At 46.0% G+C, this 25,342-nt stretch overlaps 1 protein-coding gene across 4 annotated transcripts in view; it reads right to left on the reverse strand.

Annotated features, from left to right (window-relative positions):
• Nucleotides 1-25,342, reverse strand: part of STAC (SH3 and cysteine rich domain) — a 151,901-nt gene that overhangs the window by 81,402 nt on the left and 45,157 nt on the right. For all 4 annotated transcript variants that reach the window (XM_047741160.1, XM_047741168.1, XM_047741177.1 and 1 more), the window contains exon 2: nucleotides 11,306-11,585. In XM_047741160.1, the coding sequence (XP_047597116.1) occupies nucleotides 11,306-11,585 (280 nt within the window). The remainder of the gene's footprint in view (nucleotides 1-11,305; nucleotides 11,586-25,342) is intronic.

Consider the following 25,342-nt stretch of genomic DNA (forward strand, 5'->3'; position numbering starts at 1 on the left):
TCCTGACTTCCCCAAATTGATCCACAAATGGAATTCAAATATTCTCCCAGCAGTGACCCGGCTACAAGGCATCCCAATGGGTCCCCTGGAAGGGGGTTGGGGAGAGGGCCTTGGAAGGCCTGACAGCATCATGAGGCCTGTTAAACCCACCCTGTACACTGAATGTTAGTGTCTGTCACTGAAGTAGGTCCAGTGCACCTTCAGCTGAAAGTGGCAGGGGCTCCTTCTCAATTTCTCCAGTTTCTGGATAACGGTGACCCCTTTCCTTTGCTACCTCCCAGACTCCTGACTTAAATAAATGAAGATGTGAGATATCAGCTCAGGGCCTGGCACACAGCTGGTGCTCAATGTCTAATGAATACGTGGTTATTGAGATTATCTATAGTTCTACCTTCTTACTTCTGAATATTTTGCTTTGTGTATAACAAAAATGATCCTACCCATAATTCTGATACCGTTATTTCTGATTGGCTGAGGACTCGTTTATCTGTTCACTCACTTATTTAATACATTTGCACTGAGCAGCCCCTATAGGATGGGTGTCAGGCTTGGTGCTGAGGATACTGCAGAGAACACCTGCACCACAGCGTCCACCCTCTGGAAGTTATGCGGTCTCACTTGCCCTTTGTCCATGAATGTGACCATGTCTCATAACCTGCCTCCTCTCCACAATGACTTAGGGGAAGACATCTTTTGGAGGATTATACTACATTAAACAAAAGACAATTATAGACAGCATTTGCTTTGGGTTGACAACAAAATACAAGAGAGCTGATATTATGATAAAGGAGTCAAGAGAAGAAATAAAATGAAATAACAAAACAAAACCCCAGAGGAATAGTGTGGGGAATATAGGGAAGCAAGAGATAAAATTTCACCATCAAAGTCCTTAGGAGAGATGGTGCCGGACAGAAGTGCCCCTATAGACGATCTAATTACTGTAATAAAGCAGCAATTCCCAGATTTTTGGACTTTCCCGACTAAGAGGAAAGGGGAGAGTGTGCCACTAGCTTCAAAGGAAGCAGAGTGGGCAGGGAGACAGAGCTACAGGGCATGGCTAAGGGACATTTCATAGAAACTGCAAGAAGCCCTCAGTGGCTCACCAGTCTGCCCCAGTCTGCAAGAGATTCATTAGCTACGTAAGTGGGGCCCCTGGCAATTCACTCCAATATGCCTTTGGTGCCAAAAATATACATCAAACAACTAAGAAACAAAACAAAAACAAGAGCTGAAGAATGGAGATGTTATGCAACAATTGAACAAGTGGTAAATACAGAAATCCGTTAGAACTAGAAATGTCTAAATAGATGTATAAATCTTAGAAAATGCTTATCTATCTTAGTATTTATTCTCAAAAGTATGACTTGTGAAACATTGGAAGAATGGTAAAAGTCTTAATTGACAAGAGTGACATACTTGGGTCAAGGTTAAAAGTTTGGTACATTATGGGGTGCCTGGGTGATGCAGTCAGTTAGGTGTCCAACTCTTGCTTTTAGTTCAGGTCGTGATCTTGGGGTTGTGAAATCAAGCCCTACATTGGGCTCCGTGCTCAGCATGGAATCTACTTGGGTTTCTCTCTCCCTCTCTCTCCTCCCCCTCATGCTCTTTCTCTCACTAAAATAAATAAATAAATCTTTTAAAAAAAAGTTTGGTAAGTTATGTGGAATAATAGAGAAGTCTATGCAAGATTTATTTTTACTTTTTAATAACTTGAGAAATGTAGAATAAAGAGTGTTTACTCAAAGGTAATCAGAAGGAGGAGTGTATTATACATGTTCCAAAAAACACAGGAGATCGTACAAGGAAGGAACACACAAACCACACATGACTAATACGCGCACAAGGAGACACATAGACACACACATGAAATGGAAGGAAGCAGAAAACACAAAATAGAAACTACAGAGGCATAGTTTCTAGTTTCCTTCCTTTAAGATGGAAAGGCAAGTATTTCACTCATAACAATGAATGTGAATCCAGAAATCTCTGTTATTTAAGAATACAACTTCAGGTTGGGGAAAAAAGAAATCTAAAATCCAATTATGTTTATTTGCAAGCAGCACTTAGACAAATAATCAAAAATGTTTAAAATCAAAAGTAGATAAAGGAAAATATAAAACAAAAACAAAAACAAAACTAAGGTGGAAGTATTACTATTAACAGTGGGAGCTCAGGACACAACTGTTAAACAGAATGGGATGGCACTGTGTTTGTATCTGGATATAATCAAAATGAAGAAGATACCCCCGTTATGACCCTTTGTGTACTGAGTAACTTTGTGTTAAAATATGCAGCACAAAGGGAAATGAAGAGGGAGATCACAGAAGAGGAAATAGGGCTTCTGTGTCAAGCTTCTTTTTGGGCAGGCTGAAGACTTAATACACCTGGACATAAATTTCAAGAGGGATTAGGAATTTTCCATGTACTTCCCCTATTTTTTTAAAAAAATTTTATTTATTTATTTATTTGAGAGAGAGAAAGAGAACATCAGAGAGAAGGGGCAGAGTGAGGGAGAGGGAGAAGCAGACTCCCTACTGAGCAGAGAGCCGAACAGACGTGGGGTTCTATCCAAGGATCCTGGGATCATGACCTGAGATGAAGTCAGATGCTTAACTGACTGAGCCACCTGGGCACCTCTCTTATTTTGTTTTTAATTGGCTTCTATTTCTGTTGGTTGGTATGTGAGGGCAGACTGGTCTTTTTCCCACCCACGAACTACTATTTTCTAAATACTCAGTGTGTACAGGTGTGTGCTAGCTGTCATGAAAATGGGCACATAAATGAGACCTGGTCATGTCTTCAGGTTGCTTACTGATGTCTATCTAGTCTGTCTGAGGAATGATATGCAAGTTCAGAGAAACGGTGATCACCAAAGAACTCGAGGAAGCACTGTAACTGGGTCTTGATAGCTTTGGGACCAGAATCAATGGAGAGAAGCAGGAAAGAAGGGCATTCAGATGTTCCTCAAGGAATGGCAAAATGCCAGCACACTGAAAATGGGCTCCAAAAACACATTAGGACCTTCCCCAGGGAGTAGATGTTTCAGGGAGGGTGGTGGGAAATATGGTCACATCCTCTCCACCTCCCTCCTCTGTCCTATCTTCTTTCTGGTAAAGGATCTTTACTTTTCCAAGGCAAAGATGTGAAGGTCCCATGTGATACCCCAGAGCCTAACATTGGTCCCTACACCCTAGTTGCTTCCACTTTTGTTTGAGACTCCAAGAAACCTCCTTTCTTGGAGCCCACCAGCATCCATTTCTCCTCAATGTTTGCTGGAAGGAATGTGGATTACTTTCTCACATAAGTAATTTCCAGTGAGAGATTTCATAAAATCCTTAGCATGTGGTGACAAGCATCACATTTTAGGAGCCAACAGAAGATGCTACCTTTAAAGTGTTTTGTACCCCTTTCTTTGAAAGGCGCTGGGTACAATGTTCTCTGAGAACACTGGACCTGAATTGAAGTCTTAATAACTTTTTAATGAATTTGCCTTTGCAGGCATTGAAAAGGTTCTCTGAATTACATACACTGAAGAGATACAAGCCAAAAACTGTTCAACAGCAGCCAAGTGGAATTAGGGAAAAGGAGATGTTGGGAGAGAGAACTCTGTAGTTATAATCCATTTGCTCCACTGCCTGTTCTCCACTGATAACACTTGGCAGTTTTCAGAAGAGTGGAACTACAAAATGCTTGTGTGCTATCAGTATCCAAAGGGAACACAGTATACAGCATTTTCCAAACATATACGTTAATGTGGAACCCCCACCTCTCCAAATCTATGGAGCTTCTGGGATCATCTTTAAAAGCTCTCCCTTTTAGTGTCTTCCATCACCTGGCACTTGGGATCCGGAGAGAGTTTTAATCTGCTTCTGAATGCGATCTCTTCAGCTGTTTGAGGACACTGACCATATTCCCAAAGTCTTCTCCAAGCCAAACATTGCCATGTCCTGCAAACATTCCTCGTCTGGAAGGGTCACCATCTCCTTACCCTGCCTGTGCGCTAGTGTTACTGACTTCTGTTGCTAGAGTGAATAGGATTCTCTCAAGAGGGCCAGAGGAGCAAAGAATACAGAAAAACTACCTCTTTTGGACTGGGCATTATATTAGCATTCTGTCCTCTACAGAAAAGTAGCAGTTAAGTTTGTGCTACTCGGAAGCAGTGAAGACACCAGAGGCGAACAATCCTTTCTGACAAAGCACTGAGGTCTGGGTACTGCACTTTAACACGGATACATACCATGACCCAATGGAAAGGATCTATTTGAAACTTAAAAGATTCTAGAGAGCACTGGTGTTTTCTTATCTATTGGTTATACAGCTTCTAAAACAATTGTCTGGTTAAGTGATTGATGGCACTTCAGTTTTAATTTTATTCTGAGAACACACAGATTTGACATTTGCTTTTCAATATTCCCTTTGATTTCTGTTTGGCCTTTCCCATCAAGAGACACTTCGTTGCTGAGCAAACACTGCCTTGTCTTTTTAGTTTTATGTACCTCTGTATGTGTGTGTGTTTACAATTTTTGTTTTCCATTTATGATTTGGTTAAAGTTTTATGGCTTTTCCGAGCAATCAGATGAGGTCAGAAACAGTTAAACTAATGGTCAAAGAAGAGCATAGCAGAAGGCTCCTGGACTGAGGGTAATGTAATATTTCCTCTTCTAATAATGTTATCATATTACCTTTCATTATGATGGGGTAACATGATGTTATTGGTACAACAATGCCAAGGTCCATCTGTATTTTATATTCACTCATAATGGAGGATGTTTTTATGCTGCGTCTACATTTAAAGATATGGTGATACTGCTGGTGCCTTGTCCAGATCTGGTTTATCATGCTGATGTTGTGACGATGGGCTGCTATTGGCCCGCAGGTGCTCTTTTTTCAGAGAATAAATCGTTCTAAAGACTGAATGACAGGAGATACAGGCTGAGCACCCTCATCCCAGGGTGGGAATACCAGGTAAGAACAATCTGTGTCCTAGAGCTCCCCATGGGTGGCATCAGTCTGAGCCAACTCCAACCGAGGGCACATCCTTGCTTGGCTCCTTCCCCTGCCTCTTCTGCTGAGAGCAGCAGAATCTGAATCCTCCTCTCCCAAGGGCACACCCCTCAATAAACCACTTTCACAAGGATCTCTATCTCAGGCTCTGTTTTAGGGATGCTGACCTAAATCAAAGTCATTATTGTTTTCCTCCGTGGTTGCCACTTGGGCAGTTTGAAAGCGAATGATCCTTTGTGCAGTGACTATGAGCATGTTTAGAAAATATGAGCCCATTTAATACACTGTCTTCTAAGTGGATGCCAACTAAGAACATGTAGTTAATGTAAGAATCATTAAGGAAACAAGGTATCTGACAGTAATGGAAGAACAAAGTCCTTTGGAAAATCCTCCTTAATTGATGGAGTAGATTCATACATTGAGTCAGTTATGTTAATAGTTCCTGTTCAAGTCTGCAATTTTAAGGAGAGGCAGATGACCACAAGCAATTGCAATGCTCTCCTGAGATGAGGCTGCCATAGATGGAATACATTTGAGTTGATGTACAATGAAGGTGAGTCCCCACCCCTGACAGCCCCAATCACCAAGGCCCAGGGATTGGAAGAGTAGATCTGCTTGATGGAAAAAGGATGTTCAAACCAAGAGGATTCTCCTAGCCTAAGACTGGGTCTTCAGCTCTCTTGACTCAAGGGCTGGGAATTCTAGCACTGGGGCTGAGGGACACATAGCTGCCTATTTCTCTCATGTCTCCACGAATGGTTGGGTTGACCATCTTTGGCTTGCACAGCTGACCAAGTTTTCAGGAAAGGGACAGTCTGAGGAAGTGATCATAAAGGATAGCCATGTCCTGGAGGCAAGATTGGACTTGAAGAAGAGCTTGCCACAGTGCCTGCTCAATCCAAGGGCCTGGGGGCCAGATCCGTGGGGGGAGGTGCAAATCCAAGGGCAAGGGTGAAGCTGGCAATAGGTAATGAGTTATAGAGTGTGAGAGCTGAGGAAATTAGAAACATAGAAACAGGGAATGAGGCTGGGGTCCTGGTCTACTTTTATTGGTCACTTTCTTGTGGCAAATGTGTAGCCTTTCCAGCTTTAGGGCACAGGCAGTCAGGTGAGGAACAAATGTGAGGCCCTGTCCTCCCAACCCTTAGTGTCCATTCTACCTGAGAAATCCTAAACAGTGAGAAAGCCACTGTTTTATTTTTAAACAAACATCCATCAGCTAGGAACCTCACACATGACTTTTGACTTTTCTTGGCCATCATTTATAACCTTTGGTTCTCAGTTAAAAGGAAAACAAAAACTGCTCTAACAGATTTTCTGAAATGTCACTCTCAGGAGATAGCTGCAGGTGGCCTTTCCCTGGAATTTGGGATATGGAGATGAGAGGGGATTGAAGGAATCAAATCTGCAGGTAATACGTGTGGAGACAGGAGGTTAAATTTGAAGAGCAAGGAAAGGGAAGGAGGGCAGATCACCTGTGCTCTGGGATCACTGACCATGGTACCCCACGCCTCCTTTTGGGAATTTAGAACATTTGCCAGTCTCTGCTTCACATTGTGGCTTGCTCTCTTCACCTCCTTCCTTTGCCACCTCACCTCACAGAGAGCCCTTCACTAATTTTCCTTCCTCTTTCCTAGAAGGAACCTGCTTGCTTTCCTTCACTTTCATCTTTGAAAACAACAGAATGCCTGGCAGACCTCTTTTTTTCCCCTCTGTCTTTTTAAAAATAAAATGGTAGCTACGATATCAATTTAATTCCAATAAGGGAAAAATATAGTAAAGTTCTCTTTAGCATAGGGCATTCTATTTTTTTTTTTTTCCAAAATGGAGTCTTTCAAAATTGGACTGTACTTGAGAAGCTCCTAAAATCCTCCCTGAGGTTAATGATTGTGATATTCCTCAGAGGCAAACTCATTTCCATTACTCATTTAAAAAACACACATTCCTTTGTCTTTTCACACTCATCACACTGAGAATTAAAATAGAGACACATCGTCACCTGTTGAAGGATTACAAATAGCACCGCCTTGAAAGGCCTGCTGGGATTTTATAGGGAACTGAAAGTGACGCAGCAGCCTTGGAAGACAGCTAAGCAGACAGGAAACCAAGCTTATAGGCCAAGCAGCCTCCGTATCCTGAGCGAAGGACACGAGACCCCCTTCCCGCCAGGCTCACAGTCAGACCCGAGGCATTACTTCCAGATGGGGAAGGGAAGTGGAAGGGTGGGACAGCCCCAAGACTTGGTGCCATCCACCCACCAAAAAGGTTCAATGATCCAGAGGTCACCTTCGGTACTATGGTGGGTTAGATTCTTGACTCCATCTTTGCCCCGGCCCGCACCTGTGTCTTTTTCCAGGTGGCTCTGCAGTCCCTGCAGACAGTGTGTTTCTCCACCCTTTGATGTGGGCTGGGCCCACACCCTGGAGGAATGCCACCAGATGGGACCGCCTGCCTCCTCCAGGAAGCTGAGGCCTTAAGCAGCTCTATGTGCTTCCCCTTGTCCTTGCCATGGGAAGAACACACCCCAGCTGGCCCACTTGTCTGAGGAAAGGGTAAGATACGAGCAAGAGAACATGCAAGAGAAGCCCAACCCCAGCGGTTCCAAAGAAGCCCGAGGAAGAGTCCAAGAAAGCTGGGGCTCCAGAGCACTCATTACTCAGCAAAACTGAAGAATCGCAGAGCGACACAAACGCAGCTCTGAAATGAGGTTTGGTCACAGGAAGGACATGAATGACAATGACTGGAAAGTGAGAGTGTGAGTAGAATACGGTTTTCTGAAGATGATGACGAAGACAGTCCTTGTGTCCATGATTGCCAGAGGGGCAGACATTGCTCCCCTGTTTGAACCTCCCACCCTTAACTGGGTCTCAGCCAAGAGTGAAGGGGACAGCAGAATCCCTTCCTGGTCATACTGGAAATCACTGATACGTCCAAGTTCAGTGATGAGAGACGTTGGCTTCTTTGGGAAGCACGAACATTTCGAAGACTATCAGATAATTAAATAAGAAAAGACCTTCAGATGACCTCTGCTTGACAGAAGTTAAACCACGCACTATTCACAGGTCAAGGGCATGGGTTAAATGGTTACATTCCCACTGAAGTTTGCCTTTGAACTCTACCCGTTGTTTCCAACCCTCCCTTCTAAAGCCACATTGCATGAGTCTCTTGACTTCCAACATGGTACTTTCAAACATAGCTGCACATCCTAAATCTTTTACACACCAAACTCCCAGAGTTTCCTCATGATTTTATTTTGACACACCACTTACCACTCTGATCACTCTCTTCCAGACACCCACCTGCTTGTCCATACCCCTCATAAAATATGAAATGCAGAATGATAGACAATCCTTGACATGTCCCTAAAACATTGCCACATACATGAGGGACTAATTACTTCTTGTTAGCTGGACATTATTTACTTCAATTATTTATGCCTATTAAGTTTAACTTCTTTTTCTGTAAAGCTAATTTGGTCTATCCTCTGAGTATGTTTCTCTGCTTCAGGACAGCAATGACTATTTTCTCCTCTAATAATGATAATGATAATACCAACTCCGATGAGCCCCCTTTACTGAGAGCCTTCTGATGCCTGGTACTTCCCCTCTGCCAGTTCACTAAACCATTCAAACCCCCTGAGGGTGGTATTATCTTCTCCACATAAAATGAGGACACAGGCTCAGAGAAGGTGAGTTACTGGCACTCGGTCACACAGCTGCATGGGGTTCAAAACCAGCCTGATTCCATGCACCTGATCTTTCTCCTACCCTCACTCTCTTTCATCATTTTATCTGGAAAGCAAAAGGCTAATGATGCCATGGTAATAGCCACAAGCAAAACATGGGTCAGCATTGTCCTCACGCTGTGCACTGAACAGAAAGGTGCCTTTTTGCCTACGCTGAATGAAAATACCTCTCACCACATCACATGACAGAGCTGTGCGACAATCACATGATTGGTACCAAAGCCAGGATGGAGAGGAATCAACAGAGGCCAGTCTTGTGATCTTCAACCACAGTTTTCTTCCACTGTTGTGGTGGACACTGTTGATACTCTGCCCAGATACTCCTATGGGTTGGGCACAGGCAGAGGAATGGCTCCCCATAGGTGTCCACCTCCTAATCTCCAGACCTGAAGAACATGTTATGTTACAAGGCAAGGGGAAGTCAAGGATGCAGAAGGGAGTAAGGTGGCTAATCAGGAGGACTTGAGATGGAAAGAGTATCCCAGTGGGCACAAGAGGGAGAGTCAGGACCAGTGAGATGGCTGTGTGAGAGAGATGCAACCTGTCATTATAACTTTCTATGAACACAGAAGGGGCCACAAGCCAAGGTGGGGGGGGGGGCGTCTGTAGAAGCTGGAGGAGGAAAGAACATATATTCTCCCCTAGAGTCTCCAGAAAGGAATGGAGCTCCTGAAGCTCTGATTTTAGCCCAGTGTGACCCACTGTGGACTTTCAACATCCAGAACTATAAGATAATGCATCTGTGTTGTTTTAACCCACTAAGTTTGTGATAGTCTCTCACAGTAGCAAAAAGCCCCTAATATACCAGAGGCGTGTGTGCTGGTTGCTGATGACTCACAGCTACCCTCCTTCTCCAGAAAATTGCCTTCAGCAGAACATGAGCCACTTGGCCCAGGGAGTTCTGAAAGGGCCTTCATTGTGGGAGGAGGAGGGAGGCTCACTGAAAGCAGACAACAAAAGGCTTGCCTCAAGGAAGGACCAGCTCTGTGACCCATGGCAGAGCTCCCTCCAGAGCTGGCTGAAGTGAGACCCCTACTAAGGCCACTTTCTTATTCAGCCCCCTCAACTGATCACAGTGTATCTAACTTCCCTCTCAAGCTCTACTTCTAGGGAATCTGGCCTGAGACAACAGTTAGCCTCGAAGAGATGCCAGGCTATAGGAAGCTGGTCCTGGTCCTGGGAAGGGGTGGGGCTGGGAGGTGTGTGTCAGGGTAGAAGAGCTGGAACATGAGACTGCAGGGCTTATTGGCTTTTGCCTGGGTCCTCACTGGGCCCTGGGGCCAACTTGATCATAAGTGTCCTTCCCTAAAGCATTCATGTCAAAACCCAACCCTGTGGCATCTGGGTTGCAAGGGGATGGGGAAGGCCTCAGGGTGCTTCCAGGTGCTCCAGGAATTCGATTGGCTACACATCTGGTGAGTCAGCACCATCTTGGGAAGACAGTCCACTGTCTGGATCTGGATCAGCCCTGCAGTTTTCATTTTTCGGCCTCATTTCCGTTCGTGATGCCCTTTAACTTCTACTGGGGGTGGGGTGTGGGATTGGGTAACACCCTCACTGCCGCCTGATAGCACACACAGGCCTGTCTGTATTCTATGGCCACTAGTCAATTACCAGGATTGACAGCTGCTCTTGAAACAACTGGTTTAAACTCACTCTGAGTCCCGCCCCACCCCCCAACAACCCCAAACTGCCTTTATGATTTCCTCCATCTATTTGGTCCCTGGGTTCCTGACATAGAAGAGGCAGAAAAGTAGGAACGGTGGCATTTCTGTGCATGTGGTTTTGAACAGCCTACCTTTTCCTCGTGGCTGGGACATGTCATGGATCATTTGCTTCATCTGGGCACAACCCCTAAGACTCTCAGGCTGCCCCCATTTTTTTGAGGTACTGTGAGTGAGTCCGTGCCAGGTCCAGACTTGTATGGAATGGTGGCTCAATCACCTTTCCTGCCTGGTTCAGTGCCTCCCCGAAGAATCATCCCTCCCACACCTGCCCGTCTGGGTCCTTCCCCTGTAATGCACCCAGCTACAGACTCCCTGCCCAGGCTGCCCCAGACAGACAGCGCCACATGCACCACGATGGATTCTGGGATGTGTCCCTCAGGTCCCCCTGATGTATCGAAGCATTCCGTGCCCACCTGCCCAGCATCCTGGTTGCCTCCCACTGACTTCCTCTCTGCCCACTGCCCCTGGCTGAAAAGAGCTGCTTTGTCCAGATTATGTTCCATCCCCAGGGGCTGCCCAGCCACAGCGAGAGGTGATACAGTGGTACAAAGTCCCAGACCACTAGCCTCAGTGCAGTTGACTGTCCAGGGCTCCCTGAGGGAATGGCTGAAGTTCCAACTGTATCACCATCCAACTTCTCTCTCTGCCCAGTCCTACTTCCCTTCCCTGTGCACAACTATTGTTCTCCAGAACATTCCCAAACAACCTGCTCTCATGTACATCTCTGAGGCTCAGAATAGGTCCTGGGGCCTGGACTCAGGCTATACCACTCTCACTTGCCCTTCCAGGGGGGCAGGGACCCTGGATGTGGGGGTGGGGGAGGCCTTACCCACGATCATGTGGTTGCAGACGTCACAGAAAGTGGGCTTCTTGAAGATGTGTTCCTGAAAGGCGTGGGCCTTGCCGCCAGCCCCTGGCTGCAGGCTGGCCCTGGTGGGTGTGGACGTCAGGCTTCCAGAGGCAGGGAGTGGGCTGGAGCTGGGGCTGACCTCAGCCAGCATGTCGGCCTGCAGCTTCACATCGCTGTTGGTTCGTTGGAAGAAGTTGTCAGCACTTTTGCTCCGTAAACTCTTGGTCTTGAAAGAAAGTGATCGTTTTAGTTTCTGGAGCTGCAATACAATGACAGAACACTCTCTTACGATCAGTCATGCAGACTCATGCTGTGGAGGTGAGGTCTGCTCCAGGTACTGCCCTCTTTCCACTGATACCCTCCGCCCCAAGGAGGTTCCCCGATGTTTCTGTGCCTAGGGGGTATCTGGCAGCCCCTTCTCCACCCTGTGCTGAGCCAGACTGTGCAAAGAGGCTCCAAGGTGCTTCTGCTTCTGGCCCTGCTCCTCCTCCCTGCCTCCTTGAGATCCTACCAATGTGCTATCAAAATGGCCCATGACACTGAACTTTCGACACCATTTGCCTTCTGAATAGGAATAACTGGAAATATGAAGTATACGACCTTCTGGGCTCAATGGCTGCATCTGCCAGGCCAGGGCCTCTGTTGATCTTTCTCTCTGATGGTCACTTAGCAGCCACTTGTCCCTATACATGGCAAAGTGGAAGAGGCCACTTGAATCCATCTGGGTGAACTATCCACACAATGGGAGCCAGAAACTCTCAAGCCTACTTGGGTCTGAGGCCCATGGATGAGTAATGTGTGTGTGTGTGTGTGTGTGTGTGTGTGTGTGTGTATGTTCATGGAGGACACAGTGTGGGGTTTTGGACTTTCTCTGCTCTTCTCCTTGCCTTGCCTCTTGTTGTTGGTCATGGCAAACTGGATCCTATTCTCCTTTGCCTTGGAACTTAGGGAGAATTAAAACATGGGCTTGGAAAACTACTAAATACTGAAAGGCCCGGGTTTGGTCCAGTCTGCATTGCCAATCCAGCCTTCCTACTGGAGATAGAAGGATCTTTTGGAAATACGGATGTGAGCTGGTGAACCTGCTGTTTAAATTTTTCACGAGGTTCCCTTTGTTCTTAAATCTAAAGAAAAGCTCCTTGTCATGGGCTCCAGGGACTGGAGGCTTCTGGGTCCCCATGATACCTTGTAGCAAACTGTACCTTGCTCTGTCCATGCCAGCCACAGTGGTTCTTTGAAAGTCTGTGGTATTTACTATGCTTTCTCATTGCCCACCTTTTGTGCATACTTCTCCCTCTGCCCAGATAAAGGAATAAAGCACTTAGTAGCTTCATGACCTGCAAAAGGTCACTTTACCCTCAAAGTAGTTTCCTTTTGTAACTGAATATCCACGGGGACTCTGCCCGTTGTCTAGAATTAATGTCTTTGACCCAAAGCTGCAGACAAAAAGGGGCCAAGCAAATGAGTCTAATAAAGGTCCCAATCGAGAGTAGTTGAACACTTCTTCAAGACACACAAGACGAGCTGATCTGGCCTTGTCGAGCCACATCACTTCTGCATCAACCCTGCAACCTGTTCCTCAGAAGATCAGGAAGCTGTGGTCTTTCGTGCTTGGGGCAGACTGCAAAAATGCTACAATTTTCTTCCATTACCCTTCCCCTTTCACCTTTGCAATGTGACTTCACAGCCCCACCCACCAAAGGTAGCATGTTTCTGCACTCCTTGGAGCTCGTGGCTTTAGGGTATTTGAGCAATAAAATTTAAGCTGGTTCTAAGCCTGCCCTCAACACGCCTTGCGTGCTCTATCCTCCCTCTTGGAAACTTGCCAAACTGCCACAGGAACCAACCCAATGTTGCCCAAAAGATGATGGGAGACACACCCCCAGTCCAGTCACCTCCCTTTATGTGTGCAAGACCCGTGAAGCAGAGCCACCCTGTTTCCCTGCCAGGAATGAAAGCATCTAGATGAGACCAGGAGAACTATCAAGTGGAGTCCCATCCAAATTGTCAGCTCCCAGAACCATCAACTGAAGAGATGATTGGTGTTTGAAACCATTAAGTTGGGTATCTATTGTGTATATACAATGGTACACAATACATTGGTTCTTCTCACCTTCCTGCCATGGGCTGGGATTTTACTTCTTTGCTCACGTGAGGTTGGCTGTGGCTGTATGAAGGCAGCTCCCCACTTTAGGGAACTGTCTGGGGAGAAGGACTTGCAGGCCCTATTAGAGGAGGTCCACTTAGCCAGCAATGAAGCATCATTAGCCCAGAAAGGGCTGGCCAGAGGAGCAATAACACCCTACATTAAAAGTCAGAAACAATGGGTTGGCCAAGAACCCTGTCTCTTTCCCTTTGCCCTACAGCCCAAACCCACCAGAGGCTCTGCAGACACTGAAGAAGGAAGAGAAGGAGGTGCTCATGAGTTATTTTGGAGCTGTTTGTCACTGTACCATAACCTAGCCTATCCTGATGGATATAGGGGAGCAGGGTCATGCATCCTTCGGGGCCCCACATTTATTATGAAGGGGACCCTCCATCTCCAGCAAAGCTAAGTGAGAGGGGGCATGAAACAGCACTCACTGAGATGGAACCACACCAGCATGAGGGCCAGAAAGCCAGAAAGGAGAACAGAACTTCCTCACTTCCTGTCCTTCAGGCTATTACCTGGGCTGGTGCTGGAGGCAGGGGAAGGTTTAAATAGATAAGACTAGAGTTTTATTGTGGACAGATTTTAATAAAGTGACCAGGAAATTAAAGAACGTTCTAAGATTTTGTCGTGGGTTGTGCAACCCAGGGCAAGGGTGATTTATTTGAGCAAATATCATCATATAGAAAAATGAAGTCCTGCCTATTGCTTACTATGAAGTTTAGATGGTTCAATAAACTGCCTCCCCTTGTCTCAGAAGCAGAACAAAGAAAAAGCACCTATCCTGATTTTAATAATAGCAGGTTCATCCCCAGGTGACCCTTGTTCATCTTCCCAACCATCCAGTGAAGGCACTGTTGTTTTTACTCCTGGAGAAATGGCTGAGGGAGGTTAAGGGACTTGCCCAAAGTCACACAGCTCATGTGAGTCAAGCCCAGGGATCAGAATTAAATTGACCTTTCTTTAAGCCTATACTCTTCGCACTGACAGTGATTGACTGGTGATGGAAAGGGAACGGAGGAGAGCTTGCCCCTCACCCCTGAGGGGGATAGAACGACTTTTGGTGGACAGTGAGAGTGGGAAAGGATGTGCAGTGAGAAAGCAAATCTGATTTTTGGGGAGCTATTTCCCTTGTTTTACAGATTTCAAATTTCTTAAAAATAAAAGAGCATGCCCGTTTAACAAAGGGGAGCAGCAGACTCCCCTTTAAGGCTTCTCTCACACTCTATGGACCCTGTTGCTATGCCGGGAAGGTCATGGGGTGCTCTCTATGTAGTCCAGTCTGGTCTCCTTCCTGTGCTCATGTGCTTTATTTCTGACTTCAGAACTTTCCATATTTGGTATTCAGTGTTCCCTGGAAGTTTAGCAAGATGCCAAGACACCTGTAGCATTTTCCTTGTCCTGTGGGATGTAGCTGGAAACTTTCAGACTTTCAGAACCTCCCTGCCTATAGAGCTGGAGAATTTGCCTTGGGAGCCAATGTGACATTTCTTATTCAAGTGGATAGCTTAAAAGAAATGCCTACAAGTTAAACAAAGTCTGAGCAGTGAGCTCAAAGGAACACGTTTTCTCAAATTATTCCTCAAAGAGTAGAGGCCAGATGGGAACATATAAAATAAAGAAATAGAAGCAAACCTTGATAATAGCAGATGTCACAAAATGATTAGCTGTGGCAACACTGCCAGAGCCCAGCTCCATTTTTAAATAATAATAATAATAATAATAATAATAATAATAATGGGAGAAGAAACATATGTTCTCAAGTATTTTGCCATGTGCTAGAAATTGCTCTATATATTTTAATTCATGTAATCATCCTAGTGATCTAATGAGTAAGAGATCATTCACTCATTCAATAATTCACTCAATAAATATTTATTATGTCACACTATGAGCCAGGCACTGGCCTTGGCTTGGAGGCTATAGCAGTGGAAAAAAGTAAAATCCTTCCCCTTAAGGTTTTAAGGCCTCGTGGGTGGAGATAGAAAGTAAATAAATAATCAAAGATGTATATAATATAAGTTTGGCTAAGGATAAGAGGCATTAAGTAAATAAAAGTGGAGCCAGGCTTTAAAAGGTGATGAGGAGGGGCACCTGGGTGCCTCAGTGGGTTAAGCCTCTGCCTTCAGCTCAGGTCATGATCCCAGGGTCCTGAGATCGCGCCCTGCATTGGGCTTTCTGCTCAGCAGGGAGCCTGCTTCCCTTCCTCTCTCTCTGCCTGCCTCTGCCTACTTGTGATCTCTATCAAATAAATAAATAAAATCTTTAAAAAAAAAAGGTGATGAGGAAGGCTTCTCTGACTGGTGACATTGGAGCAAGGATACATGAGAGGTGAGGGCATGAGCTACTTTGGAGAAGAGCATTCTGGGTAGTGGGGTAAACCATGGGCAAAGGCCATGACAAGGGGTGGGTGTGTTTGAGGAATACCAAGAGGTCAGTGTGTTTGGGGCAGAAGGTTGAGGGATAAAAGGGGCAGAGAAGTCAAGGGTTAGCTTCATGCCAGGCCTTACAGACCATGGCAACGGCCTTAGAATTTATCCTAAGGGTGATGGTTTTGAGTAGAGAATTTTAAAAGGGTTCCTCTGGCTTCTCTGTGGAAAACAGATTAGAGGAGGGCAAGATGGAAGCCCGGAGACCAGTTGGAGACTCTTGGAACTATCCTGGGGAGAATTCATTTTGTCTTGGCCTGCTGTAGTTATGATGCAACATGGTTGAATATGGGGTACAGTTTGAAGGTAGAACAGAATGGGCTTGTTGAGGGACTGGATATGGAATATGAAGGAAAGAGGGGACTCACGAATGGTTTCAAGGTTTTGGGCTTGAGGCAGTGGGTAGATAGAAGGTCCATTTACTAAAAGGAAGAGTCCTGGAGAAGAAGAGAGTTGGTATGGGGAAGTGGGGTGGGGATGAAGAGCTGAGTTGGAGAAAGTAAGTTTGAAATGCTTATGTGGAATTCATGCGGAGCTGGATATATGACCTTGGAATTCAGGCGAGAGGTCCAAGCTAGGGAAATACATGTGAGAGTCATGAAGGCAAGATGGTACTTACAGCCATGAGGCTTGATGAGATCACTATGTAGTTAGTGTGGACACTGAAGAGAAGTGCTCTGAGGATGGAGACCTGAAGGTCAAGGAGATTAAGGAAATATTTCGAGCCAAGACAATCAAGGAAAAACAAAGGAATCTGAGGAGAGACTGGTGAGGAAGGAGTGAAATCTCTGGGAATAAAATGATTTAAGAAAGAAAGAAGAACCCGCATCATCAAATGAAGCTTATACATCACATAATGTGAGGGTTAGGGAGAATGTCTTTGGGGGATCTTTTGTTTCTTAGTTTGTTTATTTATTTGAGAGAGAGTACACACGCCCATGTGAGCGGGGAGGAGGGACACTACAGAGGGGGAGGGACAGTCAGAGGGAAAGATTCTCAAGCAGACTCCATGCTGAGCACAGAGCCTAATGCGGGGCTCAGTCTCACCACCCTGAGATCACGACCTGAGCCAAAACCAAGAGTTGGACATTTAACTGACTGAGCCATCCAGATGCACCAAAGCGCGGGGGGGTGGGCATTTAATGGTAGCAGATGCATTGATGTGATAGGGGTGAAGACCTAACTGATAATTTCAAGAAAAAATGGCGGTGGTGAGCACAAGCAGTTCTGCTCTAGAGGGGGATAGTTACAGGGAAAGGGGATGCAGTATGAAGGGTGGGTTTGGTTTTATTTCAATTTGGGAGATTATTTCAGCATGTTATTATTCTGATGTTGCAGAATAGAGTGGGAAAATGCTAGAGTGATGTCCTCGAGTAGATGGGAAGAGGTGAGACCCAGTTCACTGGAGGAACAGTTAAGTTTGGACTGGAATGAGGTGGTTGATCCGTATGGAGAGAGAGAGAGGCAGACTGACTGGTGAAGTCGGCACTAGTCGGATGTGCTTCTTCTCTTTTGATTGCTTCTTTCTCAGTGAAAACAGAAGCAAATCTATCTCCTGAGTGAGGGGAAAAGGGAGAGAGTTGGAAGCTGGAGGTGAGAAGATGGAGAAGAGCTGTTTCAGTGCATTTATTAGCACTATGCACAGTGGAAGGGTGCGGGTGGTACAGAGGGCCTGTTTTAGGTTATCACCTCATTTTATAGAGGAGACAATTGAAATCCCAATTTAAATAGCTGGTTAAGTTGCAGAATGAGGATCCACATCCAGGGCTAACTCCAAATCCCCTTAAGCAAATCAGACTTTCTTAAGATTTCCTACTATTGGGACCCCTGGGTGGCTCAGTTGGTTAAGTGTCTGCCTTCAGCTCAGGTCATGATCCCAGGGTCCTGGGATGGAGTCCTACATTGGGCTCCCCGCTGAGCGGGGAGCCCTCTTCTCCCCCTGCCTGCTGCTCCCTGGCTTGTGCACTCTTGTGTTTGTTCTCTGACAAATAAATAAAATCTTTAACAAAACAAAACAAAACACAAGGTTTCCTACCCTTGGCCTCCTCTTAGGGAAAGTCCTCTGTTCGGTGTGCTCTACCTTCTGGCGCCAGCTGGAATTAGCCATAGTCTGTATGGTTGCCATGTTGAGCAACATTTCAATGGCAATCAACTGGGGAACAAAGAAATCAGGCATCATTAGAGCAACAGAACAGGGAGAATTACAGCCTGCAGGTGATGGCAGCGGCATACGCGTGATTTGCTGGTCTGTTCTGCAGAAGCATGTCAGGTTAATTAACCAGCATGTGCTTGGTCATTTCAGCCAGGACCTGAAGTCATGCTATGTGGGAAAGAGGTGGGTCTGGAGCAAACGCATCCCCGTCCACAGAGGCATAAGGCGGGAGGCACAGTCCCTGCATCCGTTTGTTTCCTGTCAAAGTCTCCTCTCTGAACATTTCTTTTGCTCTCTGAGACCCCACCAATAATGTACTGCCTTTTGTTTCTGGATTGAAATGAGGTCATTTGCAAGGTCGTGCCTCATCCTTGGTGCCCACATGTGATCTACATCCTTGGTTTGTATTTTAACTTTTCTAAAATAGGGATGTGTTTTAATTGAAATGCTCACTCTTTTTAAAAATTTTATTTATTTATTTTAAAGATTTTAATTATTTGCCACAGAGGGAGAGCACAAGCAGGGGGAGCAGCAGGCAGAGGGAGAGGTAGAAGCAGTCTCCCTGCTGAGCAGGGAGCCCAACATGGGACTTTACCCCAGGATCCTGGGATCACGACCTGAGCTGAAGGCAGATGCTTTATCAACTGAGCCACCCAGGTATCGCTGAAATATTCATTTTTAATTTTCTTTTCCTGAAAAGGTATTATTAAACCAACTGCTGACAGCTAAGACTCGGGAAATGAGTTATTTTCCTGCCGTGGTATGACAGTCCAGCGCACTCCCTCAGAAACTCAGGTCCCTCCGCCAGCCACACAGACTCACTTGCTCTCTTGCAAGTCTGGCTGATGCTTTGGTTCTTCCCACACTCACCCCTAACATTTTATGGGTGACTCTGCAGGCAGAGAGTGAGCACTGGGGTTCTGAGAAATGTAATGGCTATGATGAGGACCTTCTCACCATCCTTCTACCCATTCACAGCCTGGTTTCTTTTAAGACACAATATATGCCAGGTCCTGATTAGCTTTCGTTTGGATGGGACTTCAAAGTCAGAAATAGTCTTCTTACGGGGTGCCTGGGTGGCTCAGTGGGTTAAGGCCTCTGCCTTCAGCTCGGGTCATGATCCCAGGGTCCTGGGATCGAGCCCCACGTAGGGCTCTCTGCTCCGCAGGGAGCCTGCTTCCTCCCCTCTCTCTCTCTCTGCCTGCCTCTCTGCCTACTTGTGATCTCTCTCTCTCTCTCTCTCTCTCTCTGTCAAATAAATAAAATCTTAAAAAAAAAAAAGAAATAGTCTTCTTACACTACCTGGCTTTGTCCTAACGGCTGCAAAAACTGTTGCTAATGAATATGTTGGTAAAGCAACAGTAAGGAACACAGCTAGCTTGGGCAGGGTCTCGAGCCCCTCAGCTTGGGTCCTATCCATAAACAGAGAGGAACAGCTCAGCAGCTGGTAGGTCCTTTCCTGCTCTGACAAGTCAGCACAGTGAGGACATACAAAAGATTTGAAGCAGTCTCTACATACAGGAAATGTAAGATCTAATTCTGGAGACAAGTAGCAATGTTTAAGACTACCCAAGGGTGACACAAGACCCTATGTTTAGATCATCAAGTGATCAGAAGAGTGTTTTGTTTGCTGCCTATTCTAATATGTCAGAAAAGGAAACTATTAAGGGGGGCTGGAAGAGTCAGAGACATTCTTTCAAAACTTAAAGAATGAATTGACTTTAAAACAAATAATTGGGGGGCGCCTGGGTGGCTCAGTGGCTTAAGCCTCTGCCTTTGGCCCGGGTCATGATCTCAGGGTCCTGGGATCGAGTCCCGCATTGGACTCTCTGCTCAGCAGGGAGCCTGCTTCCCTCTCTCTCTCTGCCTGCCTTCCTGCCTACTTGTGATCTCTCTGTCTCTCTCAAATAAATAAGCCAATGGCAAGGGAAGATGGCACCTCATGGACCAAACTCAACAACAACAATAATAGTAATAATATGGCACTGAGTTCTGAGAAGCACTGAGAAGGGTGAGGTTTGCTGTCTGAGGGATGAAGTCACACTACAATGTACACTGGAAGTGAGCTGCGAGCGGGGGCGGGCTGCCATGAAGGAGGTGTGCAAGAAAAGGCAGTGAGAAGACAAATTTAGAGGTGGTATGGATTTTTAAGTCAGAAAGCTACTGAATAGGATGTGCCATAGAAATCTCTTCCTTCTTCTCAAGATCTTCAGTGAAGTCTACATTTCTCACTAATGCTTTGGTGAGGGAGTACTTTAAGACTTATTTATCTGAGGGAGAGAGAGAGAGAGCACACATGCAAGAGGGTGGGGGAGGGGCCGAGGGCGAGGGGGAGAGAGAGAGACTCCCAAGCAGGCTTCCTGTTGAGTATGGAGACCACTGCTGGGCTTGATCCCACAACCCATGAGATCATGACATGAGCCAAAATCACGAGTCAGGTGCTCAACCAACTGAGCCATCCAGACACCCCGTGAGGGGGTACCTTTTCAGGGAGAATGCTGACATGGGCATGAGCACCTGGATTAACATGGGATTCTGTGGCCCATTTTGGAGTATACTCCTTAGCCCTGGAATCCTGCCAGAGAGAGGAGACACAGAGGCGGGGACTGAGACTACTGGGGTTGAACAATGTGACCCATCAAGCAGGGGTCACAATGGACTGTGTGATGCTGTGGCCACCCTTCCTCACAGGTCCAGCAGTGGCCAGTCCCCTCTCTGCTGCTGTTGTCACTGTTGTGATAGATTGGGAGGAGGGGTACAGCCCCAGGGACCACATTATTATTATTTTCTATTCCCACGAGCAGAGGGAGAAGACTGGGCCCTAGAAGGGCCAATGAACCCAGAGAAAATGGAAAAGTGCAGGCTGTCTAAAAGGGAAAAACTGTTTCAAGGGCAAATGAGCTTAGAATTAATGATTCTGATTCATATATTAAGTGATTCTTCTGATTAACTGATGGACCAAGAAACAAAAGTATTTACATTGAACTATGCTGGGCCTCATTTATTAATACCACTTTTCATGGTGCCTTGCAAGGAGGAGGTACTTATTATGGGCTGCGTTGTGCCCTCCCCCCAAAATTAATATATTGAAGCTGTAACCTTCCATACCTCAGAACATGACTGTATTTGGAAAGAGGGCCTTTCAGTAGGTGATTCAGCTGAAGTGAGGCCTTCAGTGTGGACCCTAATCCAATCTGACTGGTGTCTACAAGAAGAGGAAATTTGGACACATGAACACTAGGAATGCATGTGCACAGAGGGAAGGCCATGGGAGGACACATGGAAAAGGTGGTCACCAACAAGTCAAGGGGGGAGGACACATGGAGAAAGTGGTCACCAACAAGTCAAGGGTTGAGGGCTCAGAGACACGGATACCTTGACTGCAGACTTTCAGTCTGAGATTTCTTCTGAGAGATTTCTTCTGAGAGAAATCTCAGTCGCTCAAGCCACTCTGTCCCTCCTAGTTTGTTATGGCAGCCCTAGCAAACTATACAATGCTCAGTTAAAGCTTGTCAGGGTGAAACATGGTGCTCCTAGAGCTGTCAGTTCCAATCGAAAGAGCTACACTGAGGCCTTTCCCGCAGGGTCTCTAATGTCCCACGTGACAATATCCCTAGCCATGCGTTTCGCTGGGTAATGAGAATGGAAGCCTTGGTAGATTGTCTTGTCCGTGCTGTCTGGCTAGGAATGTCCTTCTTCACACACATCCCTGGGGACCTTCTGCTCATATTGTCATAGCTCTAGTGACACTCCCAAGGCCCATCCCCAGTCTTCTCCGACTTCTCCATTTATGTGAGCTCTGGGACACTTAGCATCAGTGCGCCATAACCTGTAGCAGAAATATATCAGCACAACTAACCTTCCACATACTTTCATTTTATTCACTGAGGTCAACACTTTTCAGGTTCGGATATCTGACACACCATTATGGGTTTTGGTCTGGTACGGGCATTCTGTGGAATAAGTGATTGAATGAATGATATAAGTGTGTCTGAGTTCTCCTCATTTAGTAGTGACAAAATGAAAGAGGAGTCATCCTTTCAGACTTTTGATCTGGAACAATCTGCTGGCAGAGGACTCCTTGAGTTTTCCTTCTCTCTACTCTTAAACCCTACTCTCTGCCAGTAACCAAGGCTAATTCCTTTTCCTTTGAAAATGTCTCCTGTATTCCCTCTTCTCTCCAGACCACGCCAACTCTGTTTCCCCCTGTCTTATGGCCCCAAGTCTATCCTTTTGTACCCATTCTAGCAGGCTTATCTTCCAGCAGTTGGGCAGGGTTGCCTGCCTGGCTTTGGCAAGAGTGGGGGGGGGGGGAATCAAAGATGGGCCTAGGAGCACATCAGGCCTGTGTGAAGGTTTGGAACAGAAGGAAACAGATGAGTGTGTTCCTGTTGTCCTTAGTCCCGAAACCAAAGGAAAAGTTCTACTCTTCACATCAGAAAACCAGGAGACAGAACTTAGATGACCGAAGGACATGCAAGGGGTGGGAACATCTTCTAAGGTATGTATGTCGACCCTCATGCACGGACAGAGGGGAAAAGAGAGTCCTGAAGACCCTGAGCAGGTTCTAAAATATACTCTAGCACTCCGAGACTGCCCCCTCGTGGTGGATGAAGCCAGGGTAGGTGCTGGTCACAGGGAGCACCTGTCTGCTCAGCCTCCCTCTCAAGTATTGTATGGAGAAAGCACTGGGAACTGAGGTTGATGGTGGGGCCTTGGCAAAACATAGGCAAGAGCTGGACTCTTTTTTTTTTTTTTTAAGATTTTATTTATTTATTTATTTGACAGAGAGATAGTACAAGTAGGCAGAGCGGCAGGCAGAGGGAGAGGGAGAAGGCTCTTTGCTGAGCAGGGAGCCCGATGTGGGGCTCGATCCCAGGACTCTGGGATCATGACCTGAGCTGAAGGCAGCTGCTTAACCAACTGAACCACCCAGGTGCCCCAGAGCTGGACTCTTACAGAGAAAGGCCCTGAGCTGATGACCCTCATGCCCCTGGAGGGCCCAGGAGACAGTCCTCCAGCTAGTTTCCTCACTCTCCGGGCTCCCAGTCAGTAAATGGCATGACCCACTTTATCTAATTTTATCAGGCCTCAAGCCTGGGAATTGCCCTTGACTCCAGTTTCCCCTTCACACTTCATATCCAGTCCATGGGCCAATACATTAGCCAAACAAGACTGTCAAAATACGTGTAGAATTCACCCGCTTCACATCACTTCCACCACCGTTATCCCAGACCAATCTGACATCCTATCCCACCTGCACACCCGCTTCCTCAAGGCCAACCCGAAAAATGAATCAACGGCAATCAATTTTCTTGCCTCTCTGTACTCTACTTGCTGCAAAATGACCCAAAGTGACTGTTGCAAATGAAAGGTCATTTTACTGCTCTGCTTAGAACCTTACCGTAGTGTCTCATCACCACTTAAAACACACCTCACAACTTTCCTGTTGCCTCCCAGGCCCTCCAGGAGCTGACCTGGGACCATTTTTACCACTGTCCTTCATCACTTACACTGCCCCAGTGCCCCAGAGCCCCTCGTCTCCATGTTGTTCCACAAAAACACCAGGAACACTGCCACGTATGGGCTGCTGTCCTTCTCTCTTCCTGCAGTGCTCTTCCCTCTGCAGAACTCACAAACTCCTCTCTCCCTTCAGCTCTCTGCACAAAGGTCATGTCACAAGAGACATTCCCTGACCCTGACAGATGCTGTGACCTTCTCCCCTCCCTTCTTCAGAATGCTTATTGCTGTTTATTTTTTTAAGGTCTTACTTTGAAAACCTTTAAACCCCCATAAAATTGGCAAAAATAGTTCCACAAATGCTGATCATGTCCTATGCTCAGGTTTGCCAATTATTAATGTTTTGCAGTATTTGCTTTTTATTATTCTCTCTAAAGTAACAGCTATTATTATGATTGTTGTCATTGGTGCTATTGTTTTCACTACTGAACTATCTCGGAATGCGCTGCAGATGTCATGACCTTTTATGCCTAAATATTTCAGTGTGTATCTCCCAGGAACAAAGATATTTTGTTATGCAAACTCAATATGATAAAGTTGACGAGATTCTGTTACTCTGCATGCAAGTCATACTCAAATTTTGAGAATTATACTAATACTGTCTTTCAGGGTATGAAAAATCTGCTTTGGGATCTAATCTAGGATTATGCACTGCTTTTGATTTTCATGTAATTTTTTTTCTTATTGAAGTGTAGTTGACATCCACTATTATAACAGTTTCAGGAGGACAGCGTAGGGATTCAACAGTTCCATACATTACTCCGTGATCACTGCGATAAGTTTAGTTAAGTCTCATTTAATTTGGAATAGCATCTTAGCTTTCCTTTGTGTTTTATGACATCTTTATTTTAAATAGTGCAGAACAACTGTCTTGTAGAATGTCCTTCAATCTTGGCTTGTCTGATGTTTCTTCACAGATTTGGGTTACACATTTTTGGCAGAAATTTTACAAAAGTGATGCTGTGACCTTCTCCACAGATCCTATCAGGAGGCATATATGATACTGATTTCTTTCTATTTCCTATCAGGTACTCATTCATTTACTTGTTGACTATCTGCTTCCAAAACCAGAAGGTAGTCTCCATGAGGGAGGGGCAGAAAATTTTCACTGTTCTATTTACTTCTGTGTCTCAGAACCTCAAACAAAGCCTGGCATGTGATAGGTGCTCAAGAAATAGCCAAAGAATGAACCAAGTGTGGCTGACTCTAAAGCTCCAATGCACTTAATCACCAGAAACAAACAAACCACAAAGCCAAAACAAAACAAAACAAGAAAACGCTTAACCCAGCATCCTTCAGAGAATTCTGGAACATTTCCTTATCCTGTGTATTCTTGAGCAGTTACAGCATGCCAGGCAGCCTCAAGACACCTTGAGCAGCCAGGTTAAGGCCTGCAAATCCATCCTTGGGGGCTCTTAGGCACTTATTTCCAAGGTTAGCCCAGAGGGAATATCCCTGGACAGGCTGGAGGCTGTCAGAGTGAGAGGGTGGGGGGGGGGGGGCAGGGAGCCATGGTGTTGCTGGTCAGGGAGGGGATGGGTAAGGCTGTGCAGGGGGAGCAGTTGTGCCGGGTGGCACGCATGGCTGTGGAGGGAGGCGAGGTGCTCCACAGGCTCACAGACTTCCTGTCACAGGAGCCATCAGAGCATCGGAAGGGTGGGCTCTACTCCTCACCTTTCAGAGTGGGGCATGATTGAGACCTCCCGGAGCCCTGTGTGCCAAACTCCCTGTTGATTCAGAAGTGGGGGAGTGAGGGTGAAAGGTGG

The sequence above is a fragment of the Lutra lutra genome, chromosome 1, assembly GCF_902655055.1.
Source record: "Lutra lutra chromosome 1, mLutLut1.2, whole genome shotgun sequence".
NCBI lineage: Eukaryota > Metazoa > Chordata > Mammalia > Carnivora > Mustelidae > Lutra > Lutra lutra.